The sequence below is a fragment of the Coregonus clupeaformis genome, chromosome 31 (assembly GCF_020615455.1).
Source record: "Coregonus clupeaformis isolate EN_2021a chromosome 31, ASM2061545v1, whole genome shotgun sequence".
Lineage (NCBI taxonomy): Eukaryota > Metazoa > Chordata > Actinopteri > Salmoniformes > Salmonidae > Coregonus > Coregonus clupeaformis.
In genome coordinates this window covers 26,392,132-26,415,905 of record NC_059222.1, presented here as the reverse complement: position 1 = coordinate 26,415,905, position 23,774 = coordinate 26,392,132, and the positions used below count along the sequence as shown (strand labels likewise).

General features: G+C 42.7%; 1 protein-coding gene across 1 annotated transcript; it reads right to left on the bottom strand.

The window, feature by feature from the left end:
• Positions 1–11,571: 11,571 nt before the first annotated feature.
• Positions 11,572–15,281, bottom strand: LOC121547319 (protein phosphatase 1 regulatory subunit 3C-B). Its single transcript, XM_041858516.2, has 2 exons — positions 15,030–15,281; positions 11,572–14,129 (listed from the first exon to the last, which is right to left on the bottom strand). Exons 1-2 carry the CDS (start codon positions 15,041–15,043, stop codon positions 13,181–13,183), a joined length of 963 nt encoding a protein of 320 aa, XP_041714450.1. The 5' UTR covers positions 15,044–15,281; the 3' UTR covers positions 11,572–13,180.
• Between the last annotated feature and the right edge of the window lie 8,493 nt (positions 15,282–23,774).

Genomic DNA, 23,774 nt, shown 5'->3' with positions numbered 1-23,774 from the left:
TCACTAGGTTGCTGATCAAGAAATATAACGAGCAGCTGAGGCACCCAGGCCCAGAGAGGGCGTTTGCTGAGTTACATTGAAGGTTCTGGATTCTGAGAGGGAGGGCAGCTTTTCGCCGTTTTCAGCTTGTGTTGCATCGAATGCAGGTGGCGAGGCCAGCCAGATGTGCCTAGGATGGCTGACCTGCCTTCAGCCCGACTGCGGCTCCACAAGCCCACATTCTATTCTACAGGCGTGCACTGCTTTGAACCGTATATCATCAAGATTGGCCAAAGAAATAAAAAGAGATGGGGGATCATCTTTAAGTGCATGACCACCCGGGCTGACGAACATGGATACCGATTCGTTCCTGATGGCATTGAGATGCTTCATCACTCGAAGAGGAAAGCCCTTTGAGATCTTGTCCGATCGAGGAACACATTTGAAAGGAGGGGAGTGAGAGCTACAGGAGGCCTTCACAGCTATCCACCCACAGCTCCAGGAACAGTTAGCAAGACAGAAGATTTGCTTCGCCTTCAACCCACCAAGTGCGCCACATTTTGGAGGATGCTGGGAGAGGGAGATCAGATCCATCAAGACTGACCTGCAAACCACCCTTGGCACGCAGACCATCTCCAGACCATATGGAATCATGTAGTAACAAAAGAAGTGTTAAACAAATCAAAATATATTTTATATTTGAGATTCTTCAAATAGCCACCCTTTGCCTTGATGACAGATTTGCACACTCTTGGCATTCTCTCAACCAGCTTCACCTGGAATGCTTTTCCAACAGTCTTGAAGAAGTTCCCACACATGCTGAGCACTTGTTGGCTGCGTTTCCTTTACCTTGCGGTTCGACTCTTCCCAAACATCTCAATTTGGTTGAGGTCGGGGGATTATGGAGGCCAGGTCATCTGATGCAGCACTCCATCACTCTCCTTCTTGGTAAAATAGCCCTTACACAGCCTGGAGGTGTATTGGGTCATTGTCCTGTTGAAAAACAAATGACAGTCCCACTAAGCACAAACCAGATGGGATGGCGTATCGCTGCAGAATGCTGTGGTAGCCATGCTGGTTAAGAATTCTAAATAAATCTTTGACAGTGTCACCAGCAAAGCACCCCCACACCATAACACCTCTTCCTCCATGCTTTACGGTGGGAAATACACATGTGGAGATCATCTGTTCACCCCCACCGCGTTTCACAAAGACACAGCGGTTGGAACCAAAAATCTCTAATTTGGACTCCAGACCAAAGGACACATTTCCACTGGTCTAATGTCCATTGCTCGTGTTTCTTGGCCCAAGCAAGTCTCTTCTTCATATTGGTGTCCTTTGGTTGTGGTTTCTTTGCAGCAATTTGACCATGAAGGCCTGATTCACACAGTATCCTCTGAACAGTTGATGTTGAGATGTGTCTGTTACTGTGAAGCATTTATTTGGGCTGCAATTTCTGAGGCTGGTAACTCTAATGAACTTATCATCTGCAGCAGAGGTAACTCTGGGTCTTCCATTCCTGTGGCGGTCCTCACAAGAGCCAGTTTCATCATAGCGCTTGATTGTTTTTGCGACTGCACTTGAAGAAATGTTCTGTGTTGACTCATCTTCATGTCTTAAAGTAATGATGGACTGTCGTTTCTCTTTGCTTATTTGAGCTGTTCTTGCCATAATATGGACTTGGTATTTTACCAAATAGGGCTATCTTCAGTATACCCCCCCTACCTTGTCACAACACACCTGATTGGCTCAAAGAAAGAAAGAAATTCCACAAATTAACTTTTAAGAAGGCACACCTGTTAATTGAAATCCATTCCAGGTGACTACCTCATGAAGCTGGTTGAGAGAATGCCAAGAGTGTGCAAAGCTGTCATCAAGGCAAAGGGTGGCTATTTGAAGAATCTCAAATATAAAATATATCCCACTTTTTTGGTTACTACATGATTCCATATGTGTTATTTCATAGTTTTGATGTCTTTACTATTATTCTACAATGTAGAAAATAGTAAAAATAAAGAAAACCCCTTGAATGAGTAGGTGTTCTAAAACTTTTGACCGGTGTTGTATGTAAATAAGGTATTTCTGTTTTTGCTTTGTCATTATGGGGTATTGTGTGTAGATTGGTGAGTAGTTTTATTTATTCAATCCATTTTAGAATAAGGCTGTAACGTAACAAAATGTGGAAAAAGTGAAGGGGTCTGAATACTTTCCAAATGCACTGTAAATAACCACAATTAGTATCAGAGAGAGTGGTGTTTTGTATGTGTGTGTTGATCTTCATTAAACCCTTGAACTGCAACTACTGCTTCTTCGTGTCCTTAACGGACACCCTTTGGTGGTTGCTACCGGCCTAAAATCCAGGATCTAAGTTTTTTATCCATTTTTATTGGTCCTTCGAATTCATAAACAACCCATATTTTTCACTAAGGCTATATGTTAGCTTTCGCTATGGTAAAATCAAAATTGCATAATCTGTACTCTGTAGGCTACTATTTATACCCAGAACACATGTTACAGTTAACTGTTTATCATTACAAGTCACGTAAAAAAAATTTTTTATCCCACTGGGCAAAAACTGGTTTAATCAACATTGTTTCCATGTCATTTCAACCAAAACATTCAATGTGATGATGTTGAATCAACGTGGAAAACTGATTGGATTTGAAAAAAGTAATCAACGTAAGGGAATTTCGTATTTTTTTCACCCAACTTTTAACCTAAATCCAATGACATGGTAAATTGTTTTTGTTGATTTCACATTGAATTCACTTTAGTTGACAACTCAACCAAATGAAAATCAAAACTAGACGTTGAACTGCTGTCTGTGCCCAGTGGGATGTATGTCCTGCAACAGGCAGCTACTTTAGGGAGTTTAGCACTCAATGTATGTCATCACTGTATGTGGAAAATAACATCCTGTTAATAAATATAAAGGAGAAAAAACCCAGATAGATCCAAGTAGACACAGGGGTAAAACAACACTCTTTCCTTACATAACCTTCTCCTCCTACTTGACCTAATTGGGGCTTGGAAGTGCTGTTAAAAACCTAGGTGGAATGTAGAAGAACTCCCTCTTTGAATGCAAATGAAAGCCCACTAAATTAAACAGGCTATGTCTTTTGCTTTTGCTTTGCTTTCTATTCAAGAAAATGGGACTATTTCAAACCAACAATATCTCAATAAAAAATTATTAAAAAGGCAATCATTCTTAAAGGGGCAATCCGTAGTTGCTACATCCATTATACATTATTGATATATACTCATTGATTCTTGAAGAATATAACTTATAAATGCCTCATGAGCTTAGTTCAACTGTCGTACCCCATCAGAACCCAAAATCTAAGCTTGTTTTACTCCAATGTGTGTTAACATTGTAAATTGCTGCTAAACAAACACTGTCTACCCTCAGAATATGCTAAAATTATGATTTGGATATCTTGGATGGTCAGTCCTTGCATCAATAGCTATGTCTATGAATTTAAGAGTGGTTACATTTCTCCAGGCCCACCCCTCAGCTTTTTACCAAAATACAGGGTGACCGCTTTGTTATTGTTTCAACTTCAGATGGCCCCTTTAAATAAGGGTGGCCATTGTGATCCACCCTCTCCCTTTGTCTTCATGTTTGACCTATAAGCTATGCCAGAAGCATTTGTGACTGGGTAAACTCAGTACACAGTTCAGGATATCATGACATGTTGTATGCCACACATGGTACATAGCAGCAGTACTTCCCACATGATACATTCCATTCTCGGGTCTATAATCAGACTTCAGATCAGGTTCACAGTTGCATGGTTGGAATCATGCCCAATCAAAGATAAACAGCCTAGCACCATCTAAACTTCTAAAGTGTCAATGCTACTCTTCCGAGAACGATTATACCCCCAAAATTCAATACGTTCCAGGTCAGCTTTATCCTCTCCCCTACTACCTTGGGCAAGGACACAGGGGTTTTCTCGTTTGGTCAAAATACTCTCTCCTCCCTCTTCTCTCCTCCGTGACCCGGAAACTGAGAAGCAGTTGAGTGGTCAAGGAGTGTGTCAATTCGTTATTAGGCAAACGGAAGAGTGTCCTCCCCTCCTCGATAGCCATCTTTCATCGAGGATACTCATGCGTATTCTACCGCGGAATAGTTTTTAAATCTGCCACACCCCATTTGAATCAGCTTTTGTTTTGGCAGCTGATAAAAAATGTACAGGTTTAAAAACAATATGTTACTTATTGTTTTATCTATAAAACATCTTGCACAACTAACTTAAGTTGTTTTGATCACTTTACGCATTTATTTTGGGATCCACCCCTGTAAACGTCCTATACCTAATGATGCATCAGTGGAGAAGGGCGTCTCATTTCAAGCAAGCGCATTTCCATCCACGTTCACTCTCCTCGCTGACTTTCCTCTATTAACTTTGACCTTTTTCAAAAGGAGGCGAGAGAGGACAAAGGAGGTGAGCAACTCTAATTAATAAAAGGCCACAGAGTACCTTACTGGCCTTTAGGTAACCTAGGTCAAGAAGACCCTAAGACCAGTTTGCCCCATCGCACATCGGCTCAAGATCGGGAAAGACACACATTAAAGGATAAAACAAATTTGGATGATCAATTCTTGTAAGATACTGTATTTTCATCTCTTACAGTAGCTTTCAAAGCTGACCATCCATCCCTTAGGGTAAACATAAAGTAATAAATTAAAGCATATGAGAGGATGAAGAATGTTGTTATTTGGTGAATTACAGTAGCCGAGCCCCTGGTCAACCAGATTTAAGGATGGAGGGATGGAGGTATAGATGGATGGGGGGATGGGGTGGGATTATTATGCCCTGATGTTTTCATTACCGGAAAGTCCTGGGAGGATTTGGAAAGAATTGAGTGGAGCATGCCGTTACGCTGAGGCGAAACAAGTGAAGTCTTTGGAAATAAGTTTTCAATTTCCCCTTATTTGATATGATTCCCTGTCATGTCTGTGCCAAAGCTCAAGGCTCTGACCAGAGAGTATTCAGACATACCTTGCTATCAATATGAAAGTACTGTAGCTATCTTATGATAGCCTCTGCAATGAAAGTTTGACCTCTTGAACCAGGTCATATTAGCGTGTATATCAAACTTGGATTCGAAAGTCCACAAGATTCGAAAGTCCACAAGTCAAATCCACTATATGCTGTTGAGGGTCTTAAGGCTTTGTATAATCGCAATTTAAATTGGGTATGAGCAGCATTTTCATTGAAACAGGCTAACATATGTTAGCTTAGCTTCATTTTGTAGATAATGAGCTGAAGAATGCAATCTTTGTTTGAATAGGCTATAGGTTTATAGTAATATTCAGAGCAAATACAGTAGGCCTATGTGGTTATATCACAAGCTGCAATTAAATATATAAGGCTTTAGTCTAGGGTGACATATCGCTATATACATAAAGACTGATGGCTTATTTTAAACCGAGTTGATGCCAGATGGAGCTAAGCTCAAGTTTGGCACGCGCTTTCAAATGTTGCACACCCATTCAAATATTGGAGAATATGATCCAGTTAAATGTATATAATTCAGAAGACTGGGCCTTAGTTACTTAACTTCACTTTCCATAACTTAACGTAGTTATAGTAAGTAGTAACTATGGCTCTGAGTTTTTCCTGGTCACATCACGTCAGTCATGAAAAATCGCAGCTATGAGGATAAACCTCTGCGCGTGGCCCTGGAGTCTCCCTGTCTGAGCCCGGGCCAAACAATAACTGTCAGTGAGATAAGCACATTTTAAACTCAGGGAAGAATGGTGTCCCTGTTGGATGATATAAATTCCCTGTTCTCCGTGCCCATTCTGATGTGGATTTGCAGCACACGACACACTCTGAAGCACATCACAGCCAGGGGATATTCAGCACACACTAATCCCTGTGTCAGTCCATCAGTTTCAAAAAACAAACAAAAAATGTCCATGTGAAAGGGATGATATGGGGCGATGCCATATCCACAGAAGAGTGTTTAAGAAATGTATGATAAAGAACTCAAGGTGTTACTTAACAATGTTATTTTGGGGAACTCATATGACTACCTTGCTCATCTACAACAGCCCTGAGATGCAGGCTCTATTTTCTCAGTATTTCCTTGTTCATTGAACATGTGACTTGCCTTTTAGAATGTGCAGTCATGTCCAACTGAAAGCAACAGGTATGTGCAGTACAGTAGACACTTCTGGCTCACTGTGAGAACTAATTATATCAGAAGTCACTGTGAACTAAGCAGTTTGACACTCACTCCTTTTATTCTCTCTCACCTGGAATCACAGGGTGTATTGGGCGGGGGCGGGAGGTTCTACTAAGCTAACATATGGAATTGTTTTTACGATGGTCATACCAAGGATCATTTAGCTATTTGATTTTGAATTGTAGGACTCCTTTTGGTATCACAAAAAAAATAGAAAATAAAAATATTTGATGAAACATTGAATTTGGAGTTACTTATATTAGCCCATAGAATTGCACAGAATAACAGATTCATACAAGGAAGTTTGTTTTGAAGTGTCTGTCTGTCATATATCTGAGAGATATAAGAAAGATCAGGAAATTATTATTATTATTTTTGTACTCATATTTAACCCCTTTTTTTGGCACTAAACTACTTCCATCTATACAGTGCTTTCAGAAAGTATTCACACCCCTTGACTTTTTCCACATTTTGCTGTGTTACAAAGTGGGATTAAAATGGATTTAATTGTCATTTTTTTTCTGTCAACGATCTACACAAAATACTGTAATGTCAAAGTGGAATAGAAATTCTAACATTTGTAAAAATAAAAATAAAAAACATCATCTTGATTTGATAAGTACTCAACCCCCTGAGTCAATACAATACACCTTTGGCAGGTGATCATTGCTAGACAACCATTTTCAGGTCTTGCCATACATTTTCAAGCAGATTGAAGTCAAAACTGAAACTCGGCTACTCAGGAACATTCACTGTCTACTCGGTAAGCAACTCCAGTGTAGATTTGGCCTTGTGTATTAGGTTATTTTCCTGCTGAAAGGTGAATTCATCTCCCAGTGTCTGGTGGAAAGCAGACTGAACTTGATTTTCCTCTAGGATTTTGCCTGTGCTTAGCGCCATGCTGTTTCCTGAAAAACTCCCCAGTCCTTAACGATTACAAGCATACCCATAACATAATGCAGCCACCTTGAAAATATGGAGAGTGGTACTCAGTAATGTGTTGTATTGGATTTGCCCCAAACATAACACTTTCTATTCAGGACAAAAATGTAATTGCTTTGCCACAATTTTTAAAAGTATTACTTTAGTGACTTGTTGCAAACAGGATGCATGTTATGGAATATTTGTATTCTGTACAGGCTTCCTTCTTTTCACTCTGTCAATTAGGTTAGTGTTGTGGAGTAACTACAATGTTGTTGATCCATCCTCAGTTTTCTCCTTTCACTCTGTAACTGTTTTAAAGTCACCATTGGCCTCATGGTGAAATCCCTGAGCGGTTTCCTTCCTCTCCGGCAACTGAGTTAGGAAGGACGCCTGCATCTTAATTTTTTACCCATCTACCAATAGGTGCCCTTCTTTGCAAGGCATTGGAAAACCTCCCTGGTCTATGTGGTTGAATCTGTTCACTGATCGACTAAGGGACCTTACAGATAATTGTATGTGTGGGGTACATACAGTAGATGAGGCAGTCATTCTAAAATAATAATAATAATAATATGCCATTTAGCAGACGCTTTTATCCAAAGCGACTTACAGTCATGCGTGCATACATTTATTTGTGTATGGGTGGTCCCGGGGATCGAACCCACAACCTTGGCGTTACAAGCGCCGTGCTCTACCAGCTGTATATTGCACACAGAGTGAGTCCATGCAACTTATTATGTGACTTGTTAAGCACATTTTTACTCCTGAACTTATGTAGGCTTGCCATAACAAAGGGGTTGAATACTTATTGACTCAAGACATTTCAGCTTTTCATTTTTAATTAATAATAATAAAAAATAATAAAAAAATACATAATTCCACTTTGACATTATGGGGTATTGTGTGTAAGCCAGTGACAAAAAAATCTCAATTTAATCCATTTCAAATTCAGTCTGCAACACAACAAAATGTGGAAAAAGTCAAGGGGTGTGAATACTTTGAAGGCACTGTACTCCCATTCATTTTTTAAACGGTTACCGGGCTACCTTCAGCAAATCAATGTGTTTGTGAGAGTCTCATCTTTCCATAGAGGGGTCATATTAGTTTTGCAGGCCAAACCGTTCGGGATGTCTCCTGGTCTGACAAACACCGCTGTAGCTCTGCCACCTTCCACCGCAGATGCGGATGGCCGACATCGCCGGATGCGGTTGATTGAGATGCAGCCCATGCACAGATATCTCTAGCTTAAAAAGACAGATTTTTAAGGGGATTTTTTTTATTATGCGAATTCGATTTATGTGGATGCGCGGACATTGACTATAGGGGGGTTAATGCTTATGGCATGTCGATTTGAAATCAAAGCTCACTCTCATTGATGATTGGTCATTTTAAGCTTAAATACTCCTCTGTCTCCTGTATTAATTTTAAGCAATAATACAGCATTCTTGCTCAAGAGCTCTGTAGCTCTTTCTGCATGGTTAACATCATACTGTTTGTTTACATTCTATTTCCTCATGAGATTTCGACATTCCAGGGTCCCACTAGACCAGACAGATGTTATGTAGCCCTGTGAGAGTTGTAGAGGTTTGGTTTGTTCTGTACTTTCAGTACAGTTTTAGTTTATGAACATTGTAATAGGAAATAGGCTACACTTATAGTCAATACTTTGAAATAAAGAAGATTTGAAAGTACAAGGAAGAGACATTGCACAAAGTAATTTTCTTTGGTCTTGCTACTACTTTATATTAATGTGGACAACTCTGTCCAATGTGAGCATACAAATGGTGAGCATACATAATGTATCATGGTAAACTGCATAAAATAATATCCAACTGTGCAAGTGTATCTTCACCCTTTTGCTTTTGTATAACAATGTCTCTCTGTACAACTATGAGCAGTTACGTACTCTGCAGTCCAGGACTCTGTGTGAGTGACGGTTGACATTTTGATTATTCTACCACCATGCCAGGTAGCTGAGTCATGCGCCAAGAATAGGGTCAATTTGCAATGAAGGAACGGAGACTAGGAAGAAAGCTTGGAAAAAAGCTCATATTTAAAACATTGAAAAGTACTTTTTAAGTGAATCACATCATTATTTGTGTGCTGTGCTCTATGAATCACTAGTGATGTCACCTCTTGCCCCCTATGATGTCATTACATTCTACGTGAGGGCTTGACAGGACAAAATATAAGAGGAGGATGTTAACATGATCTGGTCACAGCATGTGACTTTAGGACGAAGTATGTGTTACACATTGAGTTTTCACCTCTTCCGATGATGTACAGTACAGGGACACCTTGGGAGATGTTGGGGCCCACTAACCTGCCCAATGTCACCCATATCACTAGTAACAAAGTTGGTCCATTAAGTAATAGACATTACAATCTCACACACACAGATACACTTGATGATTGATCAGGAGTTACTAGAATTCACTATAGATGCCATGTTTTATCTCTATGGGGTTTAGTAGGACTTCTTTAGATGTTGTTTCCCCCAAGTGAATTCTGACTGACACATAAAAGAGTCAGTCACTCTCATTATTTTGTGCCCTATAGGTATATTCAAGCTTCAGATGTACTTCTAAACAAGCCACTTATGTCCCTAGTTTCTCTAGATAGAAGACAAACGAGAGTAGTCCCTCAGGGCCGGATGTTGTCTGGGTTTACCATTGACCAACAAACCAAAGACCAAAACGACTGCATCAATGTATTTTCAACTATTTTTGTAAATCAGAACTCTGTATCAAATGAAGAGACAAGTGTCAACTCTACAAACGTTCTGCAGTAGACAATTTGATAATGAAGAAATAATGGACAGAATTTGAATCATGTATTTGTCTGCCAATATGTCATGTCTCATTAGACAATCACAGCTACAATGCTTTCACATCAGAGTAGCATGTATCAAAACCACATGAAGTAATTCCAAAGTAAATCCAAATACTAAGAAGAGAGAGCGTGGGAGAGGGCAAGTGTTTTATATGTTTCTTTCCAAGGTGGTGAAATGGCTGTGATGCATCTTCTGACACATTGTAGTGTGACGTGTGCTAAGTGGCCAAGTGAAACCACAGAAAACCCTTGTAAGGACATGCTATATTTACACAAGACTGACATTTGACTAATCACCATAGTTCCATGGACTTGAGACGAAGTTCAAGTTCATAGAGATGGATTATTTCATTTGATCTCTCTGACCTCTACCAGAAATAGTATGCAATAATGTCAGTTGACAAAGACTCCAGTCATTGGTTTGTCAAAACATTTTGACATGTCCAAAGAATAAGCACATACATACACTGTAAAAACAAAACAAATTGTACTCTATTGATACAATTTATTTGAACTAGCTGAAAATAGTATTATTAGGTTTGTGATATTTGTACAACTGTTCACGTGCTGATCGATTCATGCATGTGATGAGTGTATTGACGCTCAATCTCTGACCATCTGTCCCTGTATCAGACAGGCAGACAGAAGCAGAACAAGACGAGACCAAAAACAAGTGATAAGCCTCAACCAGGGGACAGACCACTGAATGCTATCAAGACAATGCGTCTTAGTTACTTAAATCGGATCAATCTCCTTGCTTTAATCAATCTAAACCTGATAGTCACTGACTCGCTCAATTCAACTCTGACGTTCAAACAGTAAACACAGAAGTCTCCTCACTCAACCTATCTGGGAGAACTCTTCTTTCCTTTCATCTCTGTGACTCAACAGAATTCTCTCTCTTCTACACTCTGATTGATGCAAATTCAAACATGCCAAGTTATTCCGGGTCAGTGAATCCTGAAGAAAACTTAATTTCTAAACAGCTTTTGCAGCAAATGGCTGTACATGCTGGTTAGCAGGCAGTGCTATCATTATGCTCACACAGTCTGTGTTATCTTCTGCTCTTCTCTCTGTCTCTAATAATAGCACCGACCTGTCCGGTCTACGCTCATACATCTGGCAGCTCATAAATCTTGGCTAATGAGACATGCTCTCTGTCTGTCCAGTGCTCTACAGCAGTCTGTTAACCTTGCCTGCATGGCTATTTGTTTCTTCAGCATTCTTAAGTGAGGCTCTCTGCTCTTTCTGAGAGACGCGCGTCACATGCGACACTGGAAACATACCATTGAGCAATGGACCAGACCCTGACCTACTGCTCTCCTCGATTTATGATGCATGCATTTATGGACAGTCCCCAGGTTTAGGTTATCCATAGGGCACTATGGCTGTTTGTGTCTGCTCTCAATTGCTTGATTGTTTGAATGGGTCACCCCTGTATAAGTATGCTTTGTAGTTAGAGTCACACCACATTTATAATTTGTGCACCCTGTTTAGTCACAAAATGTCATTAAGAATGTTGTACTTGAGTTTTAGACAATGGTATTGCACATACGGTGATCCCAGCTGGATAATACTGCTTAGATAACATAATAATTTCCTACATAAAATCCTGATTGAAAAGTCAGGAGTCTTTCACACTATAAACATTAGATTTTTATTTCTGAAAGGAACACAGAAAACAGTCAACCATTTGTCACACACAGAGACCTTTCCTTGCAGTAGAAAAAGATGCTGGCGGTTAGACACCATGGCTTGTGTCATAGCCCTTTACATTCTGCCTTATTTACACTTCAAAAACCAAGTAGCTAACAATGTTCACCACTGTCTGGTAAACTCTGAATCCTCAGTCCCAAGCATAACACTGACCTCTTTTCCATTCATTTCCCTTTTAAAACACTTTCCTTACTTACTCATTCATTCCTTAAATAACATCCACATTCCCCTCACTCTCTTCACCCTATTTCCCATATGAGACAATTCACATAGCATGGGTCCATGAAACACATTGAAGATAGAACAGCACATACGTACAGTAGCAGCAGACATTTAGAAGAGAAGGTTAGGAAGAGCACATTGAATGTGTTTGCCTGTGATGGATTTTCACAAATCAATGGACGTAGGAAAACTTTTAAGTGAAAAAAAGGAAGGTGCTCCATTTAGGCCTACACCTAATTGATCATCTGCTGGGGTATCGTCATGCATATTTACCTGTATTGCTTTTTGTTTTTTCACCTGAAAGTCTTCAATCAAATGGTACCATGGCATTTGAGACAACTTCAATATGAAGTACTTTATGTTGAACCAAATGATTCCACTTTCAATTTCTTATTCTTTCACATTCTCACATTTAAAAGGCATACCATATTTTGGTCAGTGCAAAGTCGTCTGCTCTGGCAACAATGTCTGGCAACATTCGGGTGACTTACTTAGATTATACTGACATTCTGGTTGCTTACCGTACATCTCACACCAGGGCATAGTTCCAGCTATTATAGGGCAAGTAAAGCTAATTATGTTGATATAAACTCAGCAAAACAGCTCTCCATGTACAAAATGCTAAACCTCCTTTGAAAATATTAATTAAAGTGCAGGCTCTCAATGTTTTTGAAAAAGCTGTGTATCCAGGTGGTGAAGTAATGCCATTGTATTACAAACTGTTTAACGGACAATCAAAGTAACAATTACAAAAAAAGGCATCTATGTTACGACAAATCATAATTTAACACATCTCAAGTCTATAACATGCTTTAGTTCACTGTAAAAATTGAGTACACTATTATATCTGCCCTTTGCAATTTGTCATTCATTCTAGGCAATTTCAATCATAATATTTGTGTGGCTATGATTACATTTTACCACAATGCTTTATGTTGTGTACTGGTCACAGTGATTAGAGGGTTAACTGGAGGACAACAGGTGGTTACAGGCTCAAATGGTTGTTTATAGATTTCTGTATCTTCACATATACCCCCAAACATGAAGAGACAGCACATTCTGAACCTTTCCATTGTAGTGACAAAACAAATATGTCCATTCTAGGGCCCCACAATGACCTCAACTGTTGATGAGTGAGTCGCAGATCTTGAACATCTTAAGGGTTCAGATTGTGGTTATATCTTAATTGTTGAAGGGGGTCAGCCAGCACTCTCATATGAACACACTGTTCAATTTTCTGTTGTCACTAAAATGGAGTTGATGTTGTAAGAGCATCTTGTGGATTTCTCATAAAAGCCCTGTTGTTGCTTCACCAGTATGGGGCCGTGGTCTCTATGCGTCCCCGGCTCTGCCATTCAGGGAAGAATCCACTGGACGTCCTTGGGCTCCCGAACTGGTCAAACTCCATCTCCGGCATCTTGCCATCTCTCTTGAACTCAACTGGTATGGTGGTCTGTATGATGGGATTGCTGGTCTGGTCAGCATCTGTGTCGTTGTGGAGCAACTTGTAGTTCTTGTCATCGTTGTTGTCCCAGTACGTCTGATCCTGGGTAGTGAAGCATATGCAGAACTCTATACGCTCCTGTGAGGGCACAGAACTTGGCAGGTCGACGGTGAAAGCGAAGGTGTCAGTGTCCAAACAACCATACACATTGTTCAGGTACGTACATGCAACGTCCGTGTGGGTTTTCCATGAGTCAAACGTTATCCGTATTGAGACCGATTTCTCAACGCTTAAATTCCTAACTTTCACAGTGCCAGTGAGTGACTGTTCCTGGAGTGTGCAGTTCTCCAGACACACTTGGTTCTTATTAAGCCGGTTCCTGAAGTCAAGGTAATCTCCAGCAGGCTGAGGGAAGTCCAGAGTAAAACTTTTCTCCATGTTGACCTTTAGGCCGGTGGTGGCATTAGCCAGGTCCGACAGGTCAAATTGCAGGTCAGACATTGGGTCCTCCTCAAACTCCTTGAACACGTGGATGGCCGTTAGGGACATGCCTTTTGAATCAGCGAAGACCACCCGCTTCATCCCCTTGGTCTTGGGACTCTTCCATCCCAGGCTGGAGGCCTCTACCTCCTGCTTGGAGCTGATACATGGCCTCAGTGGTTTGTAGTGGTTGACCAGGTTTCGCGATCGGTAGTCCTCGTACGTGCTGAAGAAGCTGCGGAGGGGTGGAGAGCTTGCTAGGCAGATCCTCATGGCTACATCTACTGGCATGATAGGACCTGGCATCGGCCTGGGGTTCAACATGTGTAGGACCCTGTTGAAAAAGAAGAAAGCACCAGAGGACAGCAAGGTTATAGGTGAAACTGAAAATAGTACGCCCAAGTAGGATGTGGTCAAAGAAAGTAATATAACTCATGTTAGAAGTCTGTACACAGGCTATGCTGTGTAAAAGGTAACAATATTTTAGGCCTACTCAAACCACACTTTCATAGTAATATTGTATGCAGAAATGCTTTCATTCTTTTTGAAAGAGACCTGTCATCTCAGCCAGGTCGCAGTTGTAAATGAGAACTTGTTCTCAACTGGCTTACCTGGTTAAATAAAGGTGAAATAAAAAAATAAAAAATCTAAATTAATCCAACACAGATGTGTGAAATTTTCAATTAATTTGTTCCTGGAACAGTTTGAAAATCTACACTGATAATAATACTCAAAATAGTTTATAGCAGGCTATAATAATCGTATGTAGGGAGCTACAGTATATTGCATACTTTTACAATTCAAACAGGCCTACTTGTTTTCAATAAAATAATAAGCAATAGCCTACAAAAGTCCAGAAGATAAACAGCTATCCAACTTTCAAGTCCTTGCTCACACGATAATGGCTGTACCACATAACTTAAAACCTGTAGTCTTTCATATAGATGATGGGGGCAGTAGGCTTGGGTATAAATAGGTGACCTTTTATTTAGCTTTATGCAACAATAATGGCCAGTCAATGAAAATGTAATAAAAAGTATCCAAGGCAAAAGAAAACTGGTCAGTGAGTGGATTTATGATATTTCAGCCACAGATGTAATCTCACCTGGCATTGAAAAACTTTTATATTTAAGAAACGTTTAGTTTTTATTCATTGCGCAGTTCAAAATTCATGCCCCATCCAATGACAGTAGTTCGATCGAAGCACTTCATATTTGAAGCACTGTGAGCTTACCTTGTGCAATTCATTGGAAAGCGTTGAAACAGCCAAAAACTTGAAATGTTGCTGATGAATAAACGGACTAACTTTATAAAAACAGAATTGTGTTATTTTTTATTTTGCATTCCAATTAAGGTTGAGGATCCTGAATGCGTGGCACGCCCACTTCACCTCTGCAGTCCAGCTGTACTGACAATGGCTTATGCGCTCTCCAGTCTCCATCCGTACATCGGGACGATTCGCATACTGCTTCAAATGAACCCCGGATGATAGCCAATGGAAAAGCCGAACGCCGGAGCGCTCGAGCAATCAGCGACCAGCTCAGCGTTGCGCGTCTACAGTCCTACCCGAGGTGCTGAAATGTCTAGTCGGTTCGGGTTACGTTGCTGGATGGGGAGTGGAGAAGAAGATTTCAATTTTGAGTCATAATAGACCTCTACTGGTTGTTTTTATGTTTAGCAACTAAATACGTGCATGTCAATAACACATAGTTTGTAATCAATATCTATAATACCATATCTCATATTTTGAAAATAGACCTGAGGCATTTTATACCGTTCCATTAGCCGATTTGTGAAATTCCAGGTCTAATTGACTCTTGTTGTATGGGAAATTAGGGAATCATAATCGAAATATAACTATTCCAAAGTGGTAGCCTGGGCTGGGAGACATTTCTTTGAGATCTCAGGCAGCTGTAGGCTTTGAAATACCTCCACCCTGACACAGCAAATCTATTTTAACTTGTCTGAGCAGAGTATCAGTTCATCATAGGGATTGTATGATCATCTGCTAGATGCCATTTCAAGCTAGCAAGGACAACTTCTGTACAGAAGCGTCCTGGGGAAACTGTTTATATATCTCTGTGTGTCATGCTGGCTTTAGAGCAGTGCAGATTACTGTAGCTCTTTTTAGCTTGTAAAGGGCTGGAGGAGTGTTCTCACCACTATCATGAATGTGGTAGACAGAAGAGAGGCTGTGGAGAGGGCAGTGTGAAAGAGGGTGTCAAGTGAAATGTCCAGCATCAGAAGCCTTATTACTCAGACGTGACTGAGATTCTGCTCTTGTCTCTATGGGAAGATAAGGTGCTATACATGACTCTTAAATCATTGCAGTGGGAAAATTTAAAGAATTTCAATTCCATAACTGACTGGTCAGATGGTAGGCCTACCTGAATGATTTACTCTACAGTGTTTAATCTGGCAGTCTGCCTAACAACCCACCAGAGAAGAAAAATATGTTTCAGACTACAGGGCCTCCTGTAGCTCAGTTGGTAGAGCATGGTGCTTGCAACGCCATGGTTGTGGGTTCGATTCCCACGGGGGGCCAGTATGAAAAATGTATGCACTCACTAAAACTGTGAGTCGCTCTGGATAAGAGTGTCTGCTAAATGACTAAAGTGTAAATGTACTTAGAGACACCCAGTGGAAAATGACAGAAATTATTCTTAGGGAGTAGGGACATATTTTTTAAATGCATCCTCGTCGTCCCTTTAAAAATATAATGATATAATCCATACTGTATAGAGCCAACAAACTAGGTGATTATTCCTTTGTAGACATGTATCACAACTTTTGATAAGTATAGTGTACTGAGGTATTTGTGGGTATCTTTTAGAATGTAGCTTATTTGGTTCATATACAGTATCAACCAATATGCTGCTGATTCATACGACCATATGAAATGACATCATAGAACATGGAGTCCTTCCCACATTCAGATCTTCCCACATTTAAGTACTCTCCCAACAGCCTATAGGGGGTGCTGAAAAAGTATACTCCGCAGTCAGTGATATGAATGGAGGGCCAGAGACAGGGGCCCGGCAGCTACATTTACATTTACATTTTAGTCATTTAGCAGACTCTCTTATCCAGAGCGACTTACAGCTACTGAGAGAAGTATTTTTAGCACACCAAGTTCAGATGCTTTTGCCATGTCATCACCAGACTGCAGTTACATAGGTCATTGGCCATAGAAGTAACTTCATATCATCCATTTCATTAGATTTTTTGTGTTGAAAATGGAACCCTTCAACCGAAGAACTATATATTTCTGTTTTGGAAAATGTTGGTGATATGGTATATTTCTAGTTGTATAGTCAATATGAATAATCCAGAGTCTTGATATTACCATAAATAGACAACATGTACTATACATTTGCATCTCAGTGAATTTAGAATAAGATACAAAATCAATTATCAGAAAATGAAAAACACATACAGTATATGGTTCTTTGGTTGAACGGTTCAATTATCCTCCTTAAATATTTATCATAGAAAACACATGATTCATTTCATGTGCAGGTTTTGGGATGGCACAACTGGCTATCTGATCTGTGATAAATCGGACTCTGCTCAGTTGTCCAGACCACTTGAAATGGTGCCAATGTCAACGATACACCAGCATTTCACAGACAATTCAAGGTCAAGCTCACTTTTAAAAACAGACTTGGGAAAACTGGTGGTAAGCCACTGGACAGATACAAGAGGTGAGATCTATGGCAAGAGTAGGCTCAGCCTACCATGAAACTAGCGTAGACTTATATTACATTAATCCGACAGTATGGGATAATAACTTGATAATAATATTGAATCAAATTATTTCCCATATTTCTTCCTGCCTGAAATATAAACAATTTTGGACAATTTTTTTGTAGGGTTGTATAGATTGTAAGAATGTAAGAATGTAAGAGACATATATATATATAGGCCTGCTGCTGCAAAAATGTGATCACAAGCACCATCTAGTGACAAATTAAGACGAGAAGACTACAGTGGAGAGACAATTGTATTATCATATTCTTCTTCATAATAATGAAATTATGTTTTTTAAGTCAGTGTGACCAATATTTCATACACAAATCGATTTCCAGTCAGTGCATAATGCTTCATAAGTGGATGTATTACAAAAAGGAGTCACAAATCACGACTGCCGACCAGAGGCGATGCTCAGCACAGCAGCACGACTGGATTTTCAGCATCTCATCACGTGATGTGTGAAAATACCTCGTTTTTTTAATGACCGTTCTCCTGGCAGCAGGATATTATGCTGGCAGCACGATCGCTGATTTTCTTCTTCTCAAAATAAGAGTTTGGAAACATCGATTATTTTTAAACTCTCGTGCTGTACAATTGTTTTCACAGCATTGAACCACCCTTTTAAAAAGGATGATTTGACGTACTTTTTAATATTGTATTATTTATACCAGCATTTCTTTAGAAAGTTTACCCCAATACTGGTATGTTGAAATATAGTGTAGTGTAAAGAAATCCACTTTAAATAAAATACAAATATATGTAATTGACATTACTCAGTAAATTGGTCTATTGTGCTGGGCCACGGGATTAATACAGAGTGCTGGTGACTCCTTACTCCACCTACTCCATGCACTGCAATGCAATACACTGCATATGAATTACATATTGGCTTATATAGAAAAAACTATTATTTGTGCTGATGTAAAATTGGGGTTGGGATTACTCAGTAGGGTCTGTAGAATCTATATATGGTGTTATTTCTTGGGGGACTGAGTTCTACATACCCAGCAACACTTTTTAGTTCACCCATTCCATTGGTCCCAATGCAGTAGACTGTAGGCCTATACAGTGCCTTCGGAAAGTATTCAGACCCCTTGACTTTTTCCACATTTTATTACGTTACAGCCTTATTCTAAAATTGATTAAATAAATAAAAAACACCTCAGCAATCTACACACAATACCCCATAATAACAAAGCGAAAACAGGTTAATTTTCTTGCAAATGTATTAAAAATAAAAAACAGAAATACCTTATTTACATAAGTATTCATTCCCTTTGCTATGAGACTCGAAATTGAGCTCAGGTGCATCCTGTTTCCATTGATCATCCTTGAGATGTTTCTGCAACTTAATTGGAGTCCACCTGTGGTAAATTAAATTGATTGGACATGATTTGGAAAGGCACACACACCTGTCTATATAAGGTCCCACAGTTGACAGTGCATGTCAGAGCAAAAACCAAGCCATGAGGTCAAAGGAATTGTCCGTAGAGCTCCAAGACAGGATTGTGTCGAGGCACAGATCTGGGGAAGGGTACCAAAACATTTCTGCAACATTGAAGGTCCCCAAGAACACAGTTTTGGAACCACCAAGGCTCTTCCTAGAGCTGGCCGACCGACCAAACTGGGCAATCAGGGTAGAAGGGCCTTGGTTAGGGAGATGACCAAGAACCCGATTGTCGCGCCCTGATTTATGGGACTCTTGTATGTTGAGTCAGGGTGTGGAGTTCTATGTTATTATTTCTAGTCCGGTACGGCCTGTGCCTGCTCTCCGCACCAAGCCAGTGGTGCGTGTCGCCAGTCCGGCCCGGCCCGTTCCTGCTCCTCGCACCAGACCAGTGGTGCGTGTTCACAGTCCGGCCCGGCCTGTTCCTGTTCCTCGCACCAGGCCAGTGGTGCGTGTTCCCAGTCCGGTACGGCCCGTGCCTGCTCCCCGCACCAAGCCAGTGGTACGTGTCGCCAGTCCGGCCCGGCCCGTTCCTGCTCCTCGCACAAGACTAGTGGTGCGTGTTCCCAGTCCGGTACGGCCCGTGCCTGCTCCCCGCACCAAGCCAGTGGTGCGTGTCGCCAGTCCGGCCCGGCCCGTTCCTGTTCCTCGCACCAAGCCAGTGGTGCGTGTTTCCAGTCCGGCCCGGCCCGTTCCTGTTCCTCGCACCAAGCCAGTGGTGCGTGTCGCCAGTCCGGCCCGGCCCGTTCCTGCTCCTCGCACCAGACTTGTGGTGCATGTTCCCAGTCCGGCCCGGCCCGTTCCTGTTCCTCGCACGAGACTAGTGGTGCGTGTTCCCAGTCCGGCCCGGCCCGTTCCTGTTCCTCGCACCAGACCAGTGGTGCGTGTTCCCAGTCCGGTCCGGCCCGTGCCTGCTCCTCGCACCAGACCAGTGGTGCGTGTGTCCAGTCCGGCACGGCCCGTGCCGTCAGCTGCTCCACTCCGGAGCCAGAGCAGTCCGCTCCAACGGTGCCTGATCCAGCTCCGGTCAGCAGCTCCACTCCGGAGCCAGAGCAGTCCCCTCCACCGGTGCACAGTCCAGCTCCGGTCAGCAGCTCCACTCCGGAGCCAGAGTAGTCCGCTCCACCGGTGCCCAGCCCAGCTCCGGTCAGCGGCTCCAGTCCAGACCCAGACGTCAGCACCTCTCCAGGTTCGGGGTCTCCCACACCAGGGTCCAGACAGGGCTTGGTGCGTGTTCCCAGTCCGGCCCAGCCCGTTTCTGCTCCTCGCACCAGACCAGTGGTGCGTGTTCCCAGTCCGGTCCGGCCCGTGCCTACTCCCCGCACCAAGCCAGTGGTGCGTGTCGCCAGTCCGGCCCGGCCCATTCCTGTTCCTCGCACCAAGCCAGTGGTGCATGTTCCCAGTCCGGTACGGCCCGTGCCTGCTCCCCGCACCAAGCCAGTGGTGCGTGTCGCCAGTCCGGCCCGGCCCGTTCCTGTTCCTTGCACCAAGCCAGTGGTGCGTGTTTCCAGTCCAGCCCGGCCCGTTCCTGTTCCTCACACCAAGCCAGTGGTGCGTGTCGCCAGTCCGGCCCGGCCCGTTCCTGCTCCTCGCACCAGACTAGTGGTGCGTGTTCCCAGTCCGGCCCGGCCCGTTCCTGTTCCTCGCACCAGACCAGTGGTGCGTGTTCCCAGTCCGATCAGGCCCGTGCCTGCTCCCCGCACCAAGCCAGTGGTGCGTGTCGCCAGTCTGGCCCGGCCCGTTCCTGTTCCTCGCACCAGGCCAGTGGTGCGTGTCGCCAGTCCGGCCCGGCCCGTGCCTGCTCCCCGCACCAAGCCAGTGGTGCGTGTTTCCAGTCCGGCCCAGCCCGTTCCTGTTCCTCGCACCAGGCCAGTGGTGCGTGTCGCCAGTCCGGCCCGGCCCGTTCCTGCTCCTCGCACCAGACCAGTGGTGTGTGTTCCCAGTCCGGTCCGTGCCAGCTCCCCGCACCAAGCCAGTGGTGCGTGTCGCCAGTCCGGTCCGGCCCGTGCCTGCTCCTCGCACCAGACCAGTGGTGCGTGTGTCCAGTCCGGCACAGCCCGTGCCCGTCAGCTGCTCCACTCCGGAGCCAGAGTAGGCCGCTCCACCGGTGTCTGATCCAGCTCCGGTCAGGTGCTCCACTCCGGAGCCAGAGCAGTCCGCTCCACCGGGGTCAACTCCAGCTCCGGTCAGCAGCTCCACTCCGGAGCCAGAGCAGTCCCCTCCACCGGTGCACAGTCCAGCTCCGGTCAGCAGCTCCACTCCGGAGCCAGAGCAGTCCGCTCCACCAGTGCCTAGTCCAGACCAGGGGCGCAACGGGGAGGCTGAGAGAATGTGGTCGTCACGCCCGGAGCCGGATCCGCCTCCGAGGCGGAATGCCCTCCCGGACCCTACCCTGTTATGTCAGGTTTGTGCGGTCGGAGTCCGCACCTTTGGGGGTACTGTCACGCCCTGACTTATGGGACTCTTGTATGTTGAGTCAGGGTGTGGAGTTCCATGTTATTATTTATATGTTCACATTCTAGTTATTGTGGTTCTATGTTTGGCCGGGTGTGATTCCCAATCAGAGGCAGCTGTCACTCGTTGTCTCTGATTGGGGATCATACTTAAGTAGCCTGTTTGCAATCCTTAGTTGTGGGATCTTGTTCCGTGTAGAGGCTTGTATTGTGTTTAGCCTGAGGACTTCACGTTATGTTGTTTTGTTGTTTTGTTCGTGTGTTTATTTAATAATAAACATGTATGCATTTCACGCTGCGCCTTGGTCTGACCCGTCCTTCAACGAACGTGACACCGATGGTCACTCTAACAGAGCTCTAGAGTTCCTCTGTGGAGATGGGAGAACCTTCCAGAAGGACAACCATCTCTGCAGCACTCCACAAATCAGGTCTTTACGGTAGAGTGACCAGACGGAAGCCACTCCTCAGTAAAAGGCACATGACAGCCCGCTTGGAGTTTGCCAAAAGGCACCTAACGACTCTCAGACCATGAGAAACAAGATTCTCTGGTCTGATGAAACCAAGATTGAACTATTTGGCCTGAATGCCAAGAGTCACATCTGGAGGAAACCTGGCACCATCCCTACGGTTAAGCATGGTGGTGGCTGCATCATTGCTGTGGGGATGTTTTTCAGCGGCAGGGACTGGGAGACGGCGAGTACAGAGAGATCCTTGATGAAAACCTACTCCAGAGCGCTCAGGACCTCAGACTGGGGTGAAGGTTCACCTTTCAACAGGACAATGCCCCTAAGCACACAGCCAAGAGAATGCAGGAGTGGCTTCGGGACAAGTCTGTGAACGTCCTTGAGTGGCCCAGCCAGAGCCCAGACTTGAACCCGATCGAACATCTCTGGAGAGACCTGAAAATAGCTGTGCAGCAACGCTCCCCATCCAAACTGACAGAGCTTGAGAGGATCTGCAGAGAAGAATAGGAGAAACTTCCCAAATACAGGTGTGCCAAGCTTGTAGCGTCATACCCAAGAAGACTCAAGGCTGTAATCACTGCCAAAGGTGCTTCAACAAAGTATTGAGTAAAGGGTCTGAATACTTATGTAAATGTGATATTTCAGGGTTTTTTTAAATATATTTGCAACAATTTCTAAAAACCCGTTTTTGCTTTGTCATTATGGAGTATTGTGTGTAGATTGATGAGGGAAAAAAACAATTTAATCAATTTTTGAATAAGGCTGTGGAAAAAGTCAATGGGTCTGAATACTTTCCGAATGCACTGTAAATTACATATTGTTTTATAGAATAAAAATAAAAAACTATGTGCCAAATTAAAAGTGGGGTTGGGAGTACTCAGTAGGGTCTGTAGAATCTATATATGGTGTCATTTCATGGGTCACTGAATAATACAGTGTTGCTGGCCTTTTACTCCGCCCATTACATTGGCCACAATAATCACTGCATATTGGCTAATATAGAAAAAACTGTTCTACGTATTATTTAGTGCCCCATGAAATGACACCATATATAGATTCTACAGACCTTACTGAGTACTCCCAACCTCACTTTTACATCGGCACAAATACGTATTTTATCTATAAGCCAATACGCAATGCATTCAGAAAGTATTCAGACCCTTTCACTTTTTCCACTTTGTTACGTTACAGCCTTATTCTAAAATTGATTCAATACACACAATACCCCATAATGACAAAGCAAAAACAGGTTTTTAGACCACATTTTTTTTTTTTTAAAGGAAATATCAAATTTACATAAATATTCAGACCCTTTACTCAGTACTTTGTTGAAGCACCTTTGGCAGCGATTACAGCCTTGAGTCTTCTTGAGTATGACGCTACAAGCTTGGCACACCTGTATTTGGGAAGTTGTAGTGGAAATGTTTGTGTCCTCTGTGTCTCTACAAATGCATGACTGACCAAAGACGACGAGGACCCGCCCAGACCAGACACTCACTGTGGGCTGTCCGGGAGAAAACACATCATCTATGAAACCTAGAAGGACTGACAACTGAACTTTAGTAAGTCAATTTAAATGAATTTTGAACAACAATAACTGTTTTGAGAAGCTTAGAAAAGTATCCAGAGTCCCAAGAGGGGACTAGGCAGGGGTAAAGAGACCCTGTCGGCAACACTGTCTGTAGGTATTCAGGGAATACTTACGTAGTTCTGGGAACTCCATTTTAAGGGATTTAAGAATATCAAGTAGTTCTGGGAACTACATGGAATTTATGGGAACTTTTGGATTTAGAGAATATTAAGTGAAATTATTTTTGTATGATTTACTAATTTGCTGAAAAAGGGAAATTAGTTCCCAGAAT